The sequence below is a fragment of the Hipposideros armiger genome, unplaced genomic scaffold (assembly GCF_001890085.2).
Source record: "Hipposideros armiger isolate ML-2016 unplaced genomic scaffold, ASM189008v1 scaffold_862, whole genome shotgun sequence".
NCBI classification, from domain to species: Eukaryota; Metazoa; Chordata; class Mammalia; order Chiroptera; family Hipposideridae; genus Hipposideros; species Hipposideros armiger.
This window is the reverse complement of record NW_017732212.1, coordinates 378,823-391,482: the sequence shown is the minus strand read 5'-3', so window position 1 is coordinate 391,482 and position 12,660 is coordinate 378,823. Positions and strand designations below refer to the sequence as shown.

The following is a 12,660-nucleotide window of genomic DNA, read 5'->3' as shown; positions in this document are numbered from 1 at the left end:
ACCCCTTTCACCCCCTATTTCACATGCGAAAACAGAGGAGGATGGTGCTCCAGTCCCAAGGCAGCAAGCTTGGTTAGAGCTGGGCTGTAACCCACACACCCCCCCGGGAGCAGCTTCAGGGCCTGGTCATCTAGAGAAATGCCCCCAACCCCAGCCTTCTCTAGCCTTGGGGGGCAGGGAGGGGACACAGCGCTGCATCATTCCCGGTGGCACTCCGCTCTAGGGCCATTAACAGACGCCTCCCCATCGATCGCATCTGCTAAGTGCTGCTGATTCAGACTGGTGGGGGTGGGGGCCCCTAGGGGCAGAGGGGGTAGAAGCTGGGCAGGAAGAGGGGGGAGTCCAGGAAGGAGGTGGGCAGAACTGGCAAAGCTCCCTACCACCCCCATTTTCCAGATGACGCGACTGAGGCCCAACCAGCTTTGTAGGAGGCGGAGTCTCCCCAGGGTCCCTCTCAGGCGGTCCTAGGGGAGGGGGCTCTGGGAGCCACGAGGCCCCTCCCTGCGTCTCTTCCTCTCCCGGCAAGCTCAGAGGGGCGGGGAGAGAGCCAGAGGAGGAGTAGAGCTCAAGCAGCTCTGCAGAGGGGGGCAGGAGCTCCGGTGTTTGGCACCCCCAGCCCCACCGCTGTTGCCGCTGCTGCAGTGGGGACACAGGTGAGGTTGGCCCTGTGGGGAGTGGGAGGGGTCCACCAACATCGCTGTCCTTGCCCATCCCTGGTCCAGCCCCCACGCCCTATCCCATCCTGGGGACAGTGCCCCAGGGTCCTGCTGGACCTTGTCCTTCCAGAGACCCAGCCCCCTCCCCTGCCTGTGCTGCCTTCTCTCCCAGGCCTGGCTGTAGCTGCTTCTCTTCCTAATCCTGCTGCCTCTGCTGCTACTGCCGCTGCCTAGCACACACCACCAGCCCCTCGGGGTGTGGTTTCCCCAGACCAGCCCCCAGCAGTGGGACGCAGACTTATCCGAAGCTCCCCCGCCAGCCTCTTGCAAGGCCCAGCAGCCCTCCTTCCTGGAGACACACCCAACTCCCTTCCAACACCCTACCCCGCTCTCCAACCCATTTTTGGAAGAACCCCCTCTTCCTCTTATCTTAGTCGTATTTGAACCTCTGGGTACTCTGGGTCTGTGCCCAACTTCCAATTGAGCCCTAGCACCGTGGAACTCCCCAGGCCCCTTTCTTGTCCCTGGAACTCTTGAGAAGGCAGACCAGGCTTTCTCAGACCCGCTAGATACCCCTCTCACCAGACACCTCCCAGTCCCTGAAAATGAACCCAGCCCCATATCTGCCCCTATAGATACCCCACTCCCTTCTCCGGTCCCAGTAGGGGCCCACCTCTCCTTCCTTCCCCAGAACTCCTGTAGAATGTAGACACCCCCCACAGGCTATTCTTGGCAGCTCTAGGCACTCCCAAGACACCTCTCAGCCTCTTTACAAACTCCTGGCTCTATAGACACCCGTTAGATACACCAACCCCTTTCCTAGGTCTCCAAAGGACTCCAAACCCCTGATCCTTTCCCCAGAAGTCTTGAGGGTGTGGACAACCCTCCTCACCTTTCTCAGCCCCTCTAGAACCGCTCCCCCCTCCAGACACTCTTAGCTTCTTTCAAACACCCGTGGTCCCATTTCTACCCCTCTGGTGACCCAATCCCCTCTCCAACCCCACTAAGGGGTTCTAGTCCCTTCTTCCTTCCCTTAGAACTCTTGAGAGTGTGGACAGCTCCCCAGTGTTTCTTGCCGCCACTTGACACCCCCCCACACATCTCTCAGGCACATGCTGACCCCTCTAGAATCTTCTTAGTCTCCCTAAACACTCCATCAGATCCTTCTCAGCCCCTCTAGACGCCCCTTTTCTGCTCCTCTCCATATTCCCTAGCCCCTTCTCAGTTCCTCAAGACATCGCCAAGGTCCTTCCCAGACCCTCTAGATGCCTCCCAAGCCCCTGCCCCTATCTCTAGTTCCTCCTCCAGGTTCCTCTTGGCCTCTCTAGACACCCCCAGTTTCCTTGTGCGAGTGGCCCAGGGCCTCTCCAAGCACCCACCATCCTGGAGACAGCCACATTCTCCTAAAGGCCACCCCCCTCAGTCTCTGAGGGCCTGGGGCTAGCGGCAGGATGGCGGCAGGTGTGGCCACGTGGCTGCCTTTTGCGCGGGCAGCCGCAGTGGGCTGGCTGCCCCTGGCCCAGCAGCCCTTGCCCCCGGCGCCAGGGGTGAAGGCTTCTCGGGCAGATGAGGTTCTGGTGGTGAACGTGAGCGGACGGCGTTTTGAGACCTGGAAGAACACGCTGGACCGCTACCCAGACACCCTGCTGGGCAGTTCAGAGAAGGAATTCTTCTATGATGCCGACTCGGGCGAGTACTTTTTCGATCGCGACCCGGACATGTTCCGGCATGTGCTGAACTTCTACCGCACAGGCCGCCTGCACTGCCCGCGGCAGGAGTGCATCCAGGCCTTCGACGAAGAGCTGGCCTTCTACGGCCTGGTGCCTGAGCTCGTCGGTGACTGCTGCCTCGAAGAGTACCGGGACCGCAAGAAGGAGAACGCCGAGCGCCTGGCGGAAGACGAGGAGGCCGAGCAGGCTGGGGATGGGCCAGCCTTGCCGGCCGGCAGCTCCTTGCGCCAGCAGCTCTGGCGGGCCTTTGAGAACCCACACACGAGCACCGCAGCCCTGGTCTTTTACTACGTGACTGGCTTTTTCATCGCCGTGTCGGTCATCGCTAATGTGGTGGAGACCATCCCGTGCCGCGGCCCTGCGCGTCTGCCCTCGAAGGAGCTGCCCTGTGGTGACCGCTTCCCGCTGGCCTTTTTCTGCATGGACACGGCCTGTGTGCTCATATTCACGGGTGAATACCTCCTGCGGCTGTTTGCCGCCCCCAGCCGCTGCCGCTTTCTGAGGAGTGTAATGAGTCTCATCGACGTGGTGGCCATCCTGCCCTACTATATCGGGCTTTTCGTGGCCAGGGACGATAATGTCTCAGGCGCCTTTGTCACCCTGCGTGTGTTCCGGGTATTTCGCATCTTCAAGTTCTCTCGGCACTCACAGGGCTTGCGGATTCTGGGCTACACACTCAAGAGCTGTGCCTCTGAGCTAGGCTTTCTACTCTTTTCTCTTACCATGGCTATCATCATCTTTGCCACTGTCATGTTTTATGCCGAGAAGGGCACAAACAAGACCAACTTTACTAGCATCCCTGCGGCCTTCTGGTATACCATTGTCACCATGACCACACTTGGGTGAGTGCAGACCCTGTGTTGGGAGCTGCCCAATCAGTCCATAACACTCACCTTTTCTATAAAAGTAAGAAAGTTAGGTAAATGATCTCTTTCTATATGAGCTTCAGATTGCTCATCTGTAAAAACTGAGGGAGTTGGACTAATCTTCAAATCCTGCCCAGCTCTTACAGTGCCTTGATTTTCCAGGTCAAGAGACTTGGGTTCAAAGATTGTCTTAGCTATACTCTTTTTGTTGACCTTGTTTTCTCGGGGTCTGTTTTCGCCTCTGTAAAATGAGAAATGATGATCCCTTTTGAGGGACTTCAGTGACATCGTGGCTGTAAAAGTTCCCTGAAAGTTTCTAGTGCAGGATAAATAGGTATTGGTTTTCTATGACCTCCTTTTCCATCTTGAGGACCCATGGCTCTCAACCCTCTAGAATCATCTGCTTTCAACCCTCTAGGGGCACTACCTCTGTGGCTTTGTGATTCCTTGATGTTCCCCAGAATGAGATATTTTCAGCATCATTGTTTCAAATTCCAGTCCTTGAGAGGAAATGGTTGGGATTAAAGCATCAAATGGAATCACCAAACTCATGTTGTTCTTCAAGACACTGTCTAGGGCAGAGACCGTAGTCCTTTTCTAAATTCCCATCACCGGGAATAGGTATACAGTTGCTTCTCAGTATCTGTTGAATGGATAAATTGGGCTTGCTCAGTGCCTTAACAGAGGTACAGAAAAATTGATTTGAGGTGTCTAAGGAGTAGAAATTAATTTCGGTTGGAGGTTCAGGATTGAGTAAACAAACAAATATTGAGCATTGAGAATGGGTTGGAACTGGGTATTCTGATGCCTTTTACCCTGTTCAGTTTTCACGACAACCCTGGGAGGGTGGGTGACTGCCCGTGTCTCCTAGTTGAGAACAGTCTGAGATGACACATCACAGAGCCAGAAATGGCCAAGTTGGAGAGATTTTTAAAATGAGTTAAAACAAAGAAATAAGGAAAAGCCATCCCATCCTGGGGAGGAAGGAGGCACAGCTTGAGCAAAAGCCTAGAAAGACTTAAGACTGCAGAGGCTGCGTTTTTGTGGAGGGGATCTGATTGGTCCTATGGTTAGGACAAAAGTATGCTGTGTGATCTTGAGCAAGTCAGTTATGGAACCCCCCCGTCCCAAGCTTTGGTTTTTGCTGCCTCTGTGAAACAAGGTGGTAAGATTGGCTCTGATCCATCTCCATAGGAAGGGGGTTGGTAGAGAAAGGGAGGGGGGAGTTTCAAGGCTCCCCCCTATTTTTTCATTTGAGGACAGTTTCAAGGCTTCCCCTGGGAGAATAAGAAGGGGTCCTACCTAGAGAAAGTAGGACAGATGCAAGCAAAACCAACAGAGCATTGCTCCCAGGACAGAGCCCTTCATCTGGCTTGTGGTAGTGGAACTCCCCAGGAGGCTATGTTTACTGCCTGTGATTTCCTCCTTCTCCCCTATGCTTGGTATTAATAGATTTCCAGCTGACTCAGATGCCCGGTGCGCAGCTCAGATAGGGGCAGCAGATTGTAGGGGCTGAGGGCCCATTTCTCACTTGACCCCCACTGGTGGCCAGAAAGGTCATTCCTCACATTTTGCAGAGCAAGAAACAGGCTCAGAGAGTTTGAGTGCATGGCTAGAGTCACAGCGTGAGTAGGGTTGGATAGAATGAAGTGGGGGACTGAGGGAGGGGTGGGCACTTTTCTTGACCTTGGTTTACCTCCTCTGGCCCAGCTATGGAGACATGGTACCCAGCACCATTGCTGGCAAAATTTTCGGATCCATCTGCTCACTCAGTGGCGTCTTGGTCATTGCCCTGCCTGTGCCAGTCATTGTGTCCAACTTCAGCCGCATCTACCACCAGAACCAGCGTGCTGATAAGCGCCGAGCACAGCAGGTAGCTAGCTGCTCCTTCCATCTGAGCACCTCCTATTTCCCCCCAACCCCAGTCAGTCAGTCACCTCTTGTGTTTACCTACCTGAACTTTTCTGTCCTCTCTTTGTAGAAGGTACGCTTGGCAAGGATCCGGTTGGCAAAGAGTGGTACCACAAATGCCTTCCTGCAGTACAAGCAGAACGGGGGCCTTGAGGTGGGTAGGGCCCAAATTGGGGTTGGGCGTGAGCAGTGATGGGAGGAGGAAGATGCTAAACTCATCCCTCTGCTCCATCCATTCCAGGACAGTGGCAGTGGGGAGGAACAGGCGCTGTGTGTCAGGAACTGTTCTGCTTTTGAGCAGCAGCATCACCACTTGCTGCACTGTCTAGAGAAGACAACGGTGAGGCCTAACGAGAGGTGGCGAGGCAGAGTGAAGGGGGGGCCCTCTGCCACCAAGCCAGCTCCCTCCCTTGGATGAGAGGCTCACTGCTAATTGTGGAAATCTCAGAGTTTCCTGGAAGGGGCCCCAATAGAGCTGAGCCTTGAAGGGTAAACAAGGGAAGGGAAGAGAGAATGACTTCCAGAAAGGTCTAAGCAAAGGCCTGGGCGTAGGGGCAGCTCCTTTGTGGTGACGTGTGACCATGCCTCCCTTCTTCCCATAGTGCCATGAGTTCACAGATGAGCTAACCTTCAGCGAGGCCCTGGGCGCAGTTTCGCTGGGTGGCCGTACCAGCCGCAGCACCTCTGTGTCCTCCCAGCCAATGGGGCCTGGCAGCCTGCTATCCTCTTGCTGCCCCCGCAGAGCCAAGCGCCGTGCCATCCGCCTTGCCAACTCCACTGCCTCAGTCAGCCGTGGCAGCATGCAGGAGCTGGACACACTGGCAGGGCTGCGGAGGAGCCCTGTGCCTCAGAGGTAAGCACTCCCCACCAGCTGGCCACCCCTGGAGAAGCTTAGAGCTTGGACCAGAGGATCAAAGATTTCATGACTCCAGGCCTAGCAAGTAAAGTTCGAACCCAAACTCTCCCATCCTGGGAGCTTGGATTTATGTTGTCTGGAAACTCCTTGTTTTCCATTTGTTCTTGCAACAGACGTTTATTGAGCACCTACTATCTGCCAGGCAGAGTTTTAGGCACTTTGGAGTTCACTTTAGGAGTTTAGGAATTTCGTTCACCTTAGGCAGTGAATAGAACATGCAGAAATCCCTGACCTTCTGGAACTTATATTCTAGTAGGATGTAACCATTAACAAACAAAGAAATACATAGATGATGTAGTGTGTTAAGTGCAAAGGAGGAAAATAAATCAGGAATGGGAGATAGAGAATGTAGAACAGGGTGTGATGTAGTTTTGTGTTGTCAGGGAAGGCTTTGCTAAAGTGACATCTGAGCCAAAACCTGAAGGAAGCTAGGGAGTGAGCCATGTATATATCTAGAGAAAGAGCTTTCCAGGCAGAGCAAACAGCCTGTGAAAAGTCCCTGAGGCAGGAATAGGTCTGTATGTCTCTAACACGAGACACAGCCAGGGAGCTACTGTGAATAGAGTGGAATGAGTGAGAGACAGAATGGTAGAAGGAAAAATCAGAAAGGAACAGGGACTAGATTGTGTAGTTCTTACTGTAGACTACTGTGAGGACTTTGAATTGTCAGGAGTAACCATAATAGACAACATTTTTTTATATGTGTGCTCATTATGTTCCAGGCACTATTCTGAGCACTTCGTATCATTTATTAACTCATTTAATCTCTACAAGAACCTTATGACATAGGAAATATAGCAGGTCCTTAAATAACACCATTTTTTATGATGTTGATGAGATGCCTAGGAACTTTACCCTTGTTTATATCAATTAGCCTATGGTAAAATTGGTTTTGTTATATGTCGTTTCACTTAAAAATCACAGAACATATTGACCCTGTTAAGTGAGGACCTACCGTATTGTTATTCCCATGCTACAGATGAGAGAAAAGAGAGGTTTAGAGTGGTAAAAGTGGGACCAGGATTTGAAACCAGGACTCTGATTCCAGAGCACTTACTCTGCACTACCGTAATTGAGGGTGCAGGGAAAGCATTTAGCACAGTGCCAGCAACCCAGTAGGCACTTAATAAATGTCATGATTGCTGTGGAAAGTATTAAGATGACTTTTTAAGAACCTTCCATGTTCCCATCCTTATCCGTAGCCGCTCAAGCCTCAATGCCAAGCCCCATGACAGCCTTGACCTGAACTGCGACAGCCGGGACTTCGTGGCTGCCATCATCAGTATCCCCACCCCTCCTGCCAACACCCCAGATGAGAGCCAACCCTCCTCCCCTGGTGGCAGTGGCAGTGGTGGAGCCAGCAACACCCTCAGGAACTCCAGCCTGGGTACCTCTTGCTTCCTGCCTGAGACTGTCAAGATCTCTTCCCTGTAAGGGGTAGACCTGCCCATCCAGAGGGCCCTCTTGATTCTTGGGGACTCCTTTCCAAAGCCATATTTTAGGGAGGCAGACAGGGACAGGCCTGGGGACCCCTTCTGCCCCCCACTGAGAACTATGCAATGGAGTTTCATGGAATCGCCCACCTTGTGAGGACGTAGCCAGGGAAAGGGGCACTTCCCCACCTCAGACAGTTTTCCTGGTGGTAGCTGAATCATTGGCCTCCTTGCCCGAGCACACTGGGATCAGACCCTGTCTCCCAGCTGGTCTCCTGCATGCTCCTCCCCTTGGGCCCTCAGGCTCCCACCTGACATCTGAGCTCTGGCCTGAGAAGAAGAGGTGAGACTTCCTCTTCTCTCTGGCTGGGATGTGGAGGTTTGGTTCAGAGAAGAGAAACATCACCTCTGATCTGGCCCCTAGGAGAGGTCCCCAAACTTCACCAGGCCCAACAACTCCCAGATTCTGAAGCTTGGAATGCAACCACAGGCTTCATGGGCTGTGGCCTCAGCAGTGACCTGCTACCCCCAGGCCTTGGCTCAGGGGTCAGGCTTCCTCTTATAATACACAAAGATAGCACAAACACTAACCCCCTTCCCTGGCTGCTGAAAATGGGTCCCCACAACCCTGTCCTCCGCTGGGCCCTCAGCAAACTCTAGCAATAGCAACTGCTGCCATGACATTATGCAAAGCCTCTGCCCAGTTTGCTGCAGTATTTACATCTGCCCTAATCAGAGGGGCCACCTCTAATACTCCTCCTCTCTGCTCCTCTGGTTTGCTTCCTTCCTGGGTTGGGCTGGAGTCTGGACTGGCTGAGATAAGCACCTGGCAGCCAGCGAGGGCTGGGCTGGGTTTGGAGATCATGGGCTGATTCCATGTTCTTGGGCAGGAGTCCAGAGGGCTGAGGCCTGGGTTGTTCTTGAACTCTGGGAGTTGTAGGAGGCAGGGGGAACTTCTTGATCTCCTCGTCGTCCTCCTCCTCCCCCACAATGCCTTTGCACATATCCCTCTTTCTTCTCCCTCTTGGGTCACCTTCTGGTACTCTGTGTTTGTTCTCAGGCTGATATCTAGCATCATCTCAGGTTCCCTGTCCCCAACACTGTCCCTGTGGAGCTGGTGGCTGACAAAGATGTAGTTTCCATCAGTCAATAAAACCTGAGAGGAGAGATGGGGATGAGCACCTCCTGGCTCTGTGGGTTTGGGGGCTGGGTTGGGCTGGGTGTTGGAAAGTACTCTGATTTCAATTCCTTTCAACTATTAGAAGGGCTGGTGTGGGTAAAGGTATGGGAGATGGATGCCTGGTGACATATTATGGAAGATTGGGATCTAGGAGAAATGAAAACGGGGCAGTGGGTTGAAGAGTTGAATCTCCAGCCAGTGAGGCAGGTTAGAAGGTCCTGAGACATGACCACTTAGACATCATCTGTTCTAACTCCCTCACTCACAAATGGGGAGACTGAGACCCAGAGCAGCACACGTTTGGTTAGGGGAGACTTAAACTCAGGTTTCTTGATAGCAAACGGTTCTGAATTGAACCCTGATGAAACGCATCTCTCAGTGTGGCAAATTACCCTTCCTTGTGGATGTCCCCTATATTTTGTCTTCTGGGATACTGAGTACACTACGCTAGTGTGTGAATGAGCTGTGTGGAGCATCAAGAAGACAGACCTTGGGGGGCCAGCCGAGTGGCTCAGTTGGTTAAGAGCTCGCTCAAGAGTGCGAGCTCTGAACAACAGCGGTTCGATGACCGGCCGGAGCTGAGCTGCTGCTGAGCTGCCAACAGGTGGCAGGATAGCTCAGCTAAAAAAAAGAAGACAGACCTCGTATTCAGGGACATGGGTTCCAATCCCTGGGAGAGAGAATTACCATATTTTGCCATGCATAATGCACTCCCATGTATAATGCATATCTACATTTTTGGCCCAAACTTTCAGGGGAAAAAATTCTTTTGTTTTAATTTTTTAATTCAAATTTTTATTTGTTTACATTTAGGTACTTGTTTTTTGTATTATAAAGGAATTTTAGCATTTATTTTTTAACATTTTGTGGTACAAGCAATTTTATGTAACAAATAATTACAAAACACATGAACAGATACAAGGTACAAGGAATTTTATGTACCTGTAACAAATTTACAATATTTACGCATCATAGAAGGCCAAGAACTCTTTGTCCTTGCAGGTGCATTTTAAGTTCAACAAAACTGATTATCGTATTCCAGGGTATTATTTTGCATATGGATATTGTTACTGATTTCTAGAGTTACACTTTTAACTCTTAAACATAAATAAAAGAATTAAAAACATTTATATAGATATGGAATTAGTACTACCCATGTATAATGTGCATCCTTATTTTTCCCTCACAAATTTGGGCAAAAAAGTGTACATTATACACAGCAAAACACGGTACCTTGTCTTGTCTCAAGCTGCTAATCTGTGAAACAGATAATCATTATTTTATTCACCAAATGTTTATTAACTGCATATCATATGCTAGCCCTAGGGGTACAAAGATAGGCAAAGTAGACATCATCTCTGATCTACAGAGGTGAGCATGGAAGGTAACGAAGCAATTACAATACAGTGCAGAACTAAGATCAATGGATTACAGAAGCATGTATTAATAGATGCAGGAAAATGTCACACAAAGAATGAGCTGGAGTTGGTCAGGCAAAAGACAAAAGGATGAAAATGTTTCACGCAGAGAGAACAGCATATACAGATGACTTACAGGTTAGAGAGTGAACTTGGGGCCTTTGGGAAATTCAAATTAGTTGAGTACAGCTGGAGAGGAGAGTGTGCGGCTGTGATAAGGGGTAGGATGTAGAGGTAAGGCAGATCACAAAAGGCCTTTGAAGGTAGGATACAGATTTTGGATTTCATCCTAAGGATAATGGGACCGCCTAAGGTTTATAAACAGGAAAGTCATTGTAAGTCGAAGAAAGATCATCCTGGCTGTGGAGAGTGGATTCTAGAGAAATGGTCCTGGAGCAAGGAAGACGACTGAGGAGGCTTTTGCAGTGGTCTAGTAGGTAGGTGGTCTATTTGGTAGGTGCTGGTGGCTTGGATCAGGTAGTGGCAGTAGCAGTTGGAGACTCAAGAGATTTGAGAGGTAGAATTGGCAGGGCTTGGGATTGACAAGCATCTGGGAGTTGAGGAAGAGGGAGCAGTCAAGGCTAACTCCTAGGTTTCTGGTTTGGGCAAAAGCTGAGTGGGGGTGCCATTCAATGCCAAAGGGAACATCACAGAGCCAAGCACATAGTAAGTACTTGGTAACAATTAGTTACAATTATTATCATAAGTTCCATTTTAGATGTGTGGTTCTGGACAAATATCCAGAAGGGAGTGGAATATATGGGTTGAGTGAGATGGTTATGAAAAGATCCCATGCATAGGCATTGGGCATAATGACCTGAACAAAACAGGCCCAGTTAACGTGAGTTCTCCCCCATTAGGTTTCATGAACAGAAAACACAATAGTTATTACTGACACCCTTCAGGGAAGACTTCAACTAGGGTTGGCCTCTGAAGGGAGAAGGTTAGGTGGCTTTCTGATGGTCTCTCTTTCAGTCCACTGGTTGTATGTCTTGGCTCCTAAGATGTAGGGAACCCTAACTTCGCACAACACCTTGGTTCGCGAGCTCTTCAGAACCTCATAACTACTCCCTAAGGTAGTCTGGGCAGGCATTATTCCCGTTTACACATGGGTAACCTCAAATTTGAGACACAATGGCTTGCTCAAGGTCCTACAGTTGATAATGGTCCATCTATGCATGGAACTGAGGTCTTCCTGACTCCAAAGCCTGGGATCCGTTCTATTGCACTGCCATGCCAACTAATTTATTGACCACTTACATGTGCCAGGAACAGCACCAGACCCTTTACAAGCACGAATATCTGATCCTTAAAATGGAATTATCATGGCCATTTTACAGAGAAATAGAAATTGAGGATGGGGTTGATGTTAAATAACTTGCCAGAGATCACTCAGACAGGAGGGGCAGAGCTAGGATTAGCTAGTAGCTCTCTCTAGCTGCTGAGTGGTAGGGATTTTACCATTGCGAGACGTTGGCAGGTGACACAGTTGGCTGGTTCGTAAAGTTTTGCTCGATCCAGGTAAACTCAGTTATTTTGAGGGGAAGAGGAAAAGATTGTGTCGCGCCTGCGCGGAAGCCACAGGGCGGGGAGGTCAACGCGAGGGCGAGAGTGCAGTGCTGCCAAAGAGGGCGGGTCGGCTTCCCAAACACCACTGTCCCCACGGTTGCATGTCTGTCCCAAGGTTGGCCCGTTTGACGCGAGTGACGGCATGTCTTAGCCAATCACCGCAACACTGGGCCTGTTGCCAGGGTGAAGCGGGGCCCGCCTCTCCACTGGTGTGGATGGATTTGCAGGTGGGTGGGACCGGAACTGACGCTTCAGAGGATTGCTAGGCTCTGGAAGTGTTATTTTCCTGTCAGTCCCACTGACAGCAGCCAAGTTGGGAGCCTGGGAGGGAGGCGCTTTTAAAACTGTCGTGCACAAGGCAGGCCACGCTGTCCTGTCACAGTACCTCCGCCTGTGAGTCAGAGCCTCGGGGACAGAAGTCAACAGCAGGACAGCGCCGACGAGAAGGCCAGGAACCAGAGTGCAGACTTTGACTGAAATCCGAGACGGAGGGCACAAGAGGGCGATCACTGGCTTCTGATTGGTCCGTGGGCGTCAGCAAGGACCCACGCAGCCGCTTCGATTGGTTGGTGCCCGTAATTGTGGCGGCGGCGAAGATTTTTGCCCACGTACTTCCGAGCGAGAGGCGGGGCTGTGCTCTGGTGCGCGTGCGCGGTGCCCCGGGGCCCCACCCGGTAGTTCAAGAACCTGCGAGGGGGCGGGGCGAAGAGGTGCTTGTTTTGGTTCTGTTTCCTTTGAAGCAGAAGGCCGGAACGAGCATAGCAATCAACTTGCCGAACTCGGAGAGAAGGCGACGACGAACTCACTGCGCTACCTTCACCTTGGACTTCACATCCGCGTTCTCCTGTCTCGTGACCCGTGCGCCGCCAACGATTCTCGAACCGGTGCTTTAATCTCTTTATCCGGGTCCCGCCGATCCCGGCGTGCCTCGCGCAGCACAGTAGCCCCCTCATCCGGGTTCTATCCCGGCGTGCCTTGCGC

The 12,660-nt window shown here is 51.5% G+C and overlaps 1 protein-coding gene across 1 annotated transcript; it reads left to right on the top strand.

Moving 5' to 3' along the window:
- Positions 1 to 363: 363 nt before the first annotated feature.
- KCND1 (potassium voltage-gated channel subfamily D member 1) lies at positions 364 to 8,683 on the top strand. Its single transcript, XM_019629604.1, has 6 exons — positions 364 to 3,228; positions 4,963 to 5,125; positions 5,234 to 5,317; positions 5,405 to 5,503; positions 5,766 to 6,016; positions 7,282 to 8,683. The coding sequence occupies exons 1-6, from the start codon at positions 2,108 to 2,110 to the stop codon at positions 7,511 to 7,513; spliced, it is 1,950 nt and encodes a 649-aa protein (XP_019485149.1). The 5' UTR covers positions 364 to 2,107; the 3' UTR covers positions 7,514 to 8,683.
- Positions 8,684 to 12,660: the final 3,977 nt, after the last annotated feature.

Excerpts from the sequence above, each read along its gene's own strand:
- KCND1 (XM_019629604.1), top strand. The coding sequence starts at position 2,108 with ATGGCGGCAGGTGTGGCCACGTGGCTGCCTTTTGCGCGGGCAGCCGCA. Across the intron at positions 5,318-5,404 it reads AGCAGAACGGGGGCCTTGAG|GACAGTGGCAGTGGGGAGGA; the intron begins GTGGGTAGGGCC and ends CATCCATTCCAG. Across the intron at positions 6,017-7,281 it reads AGGAGCCCTGTGCCTCAGAG|CCGCTCAAGCCTCAATGCCA; the intron begins GTAAGCACTCCC and ends CCTTATCCGTAG.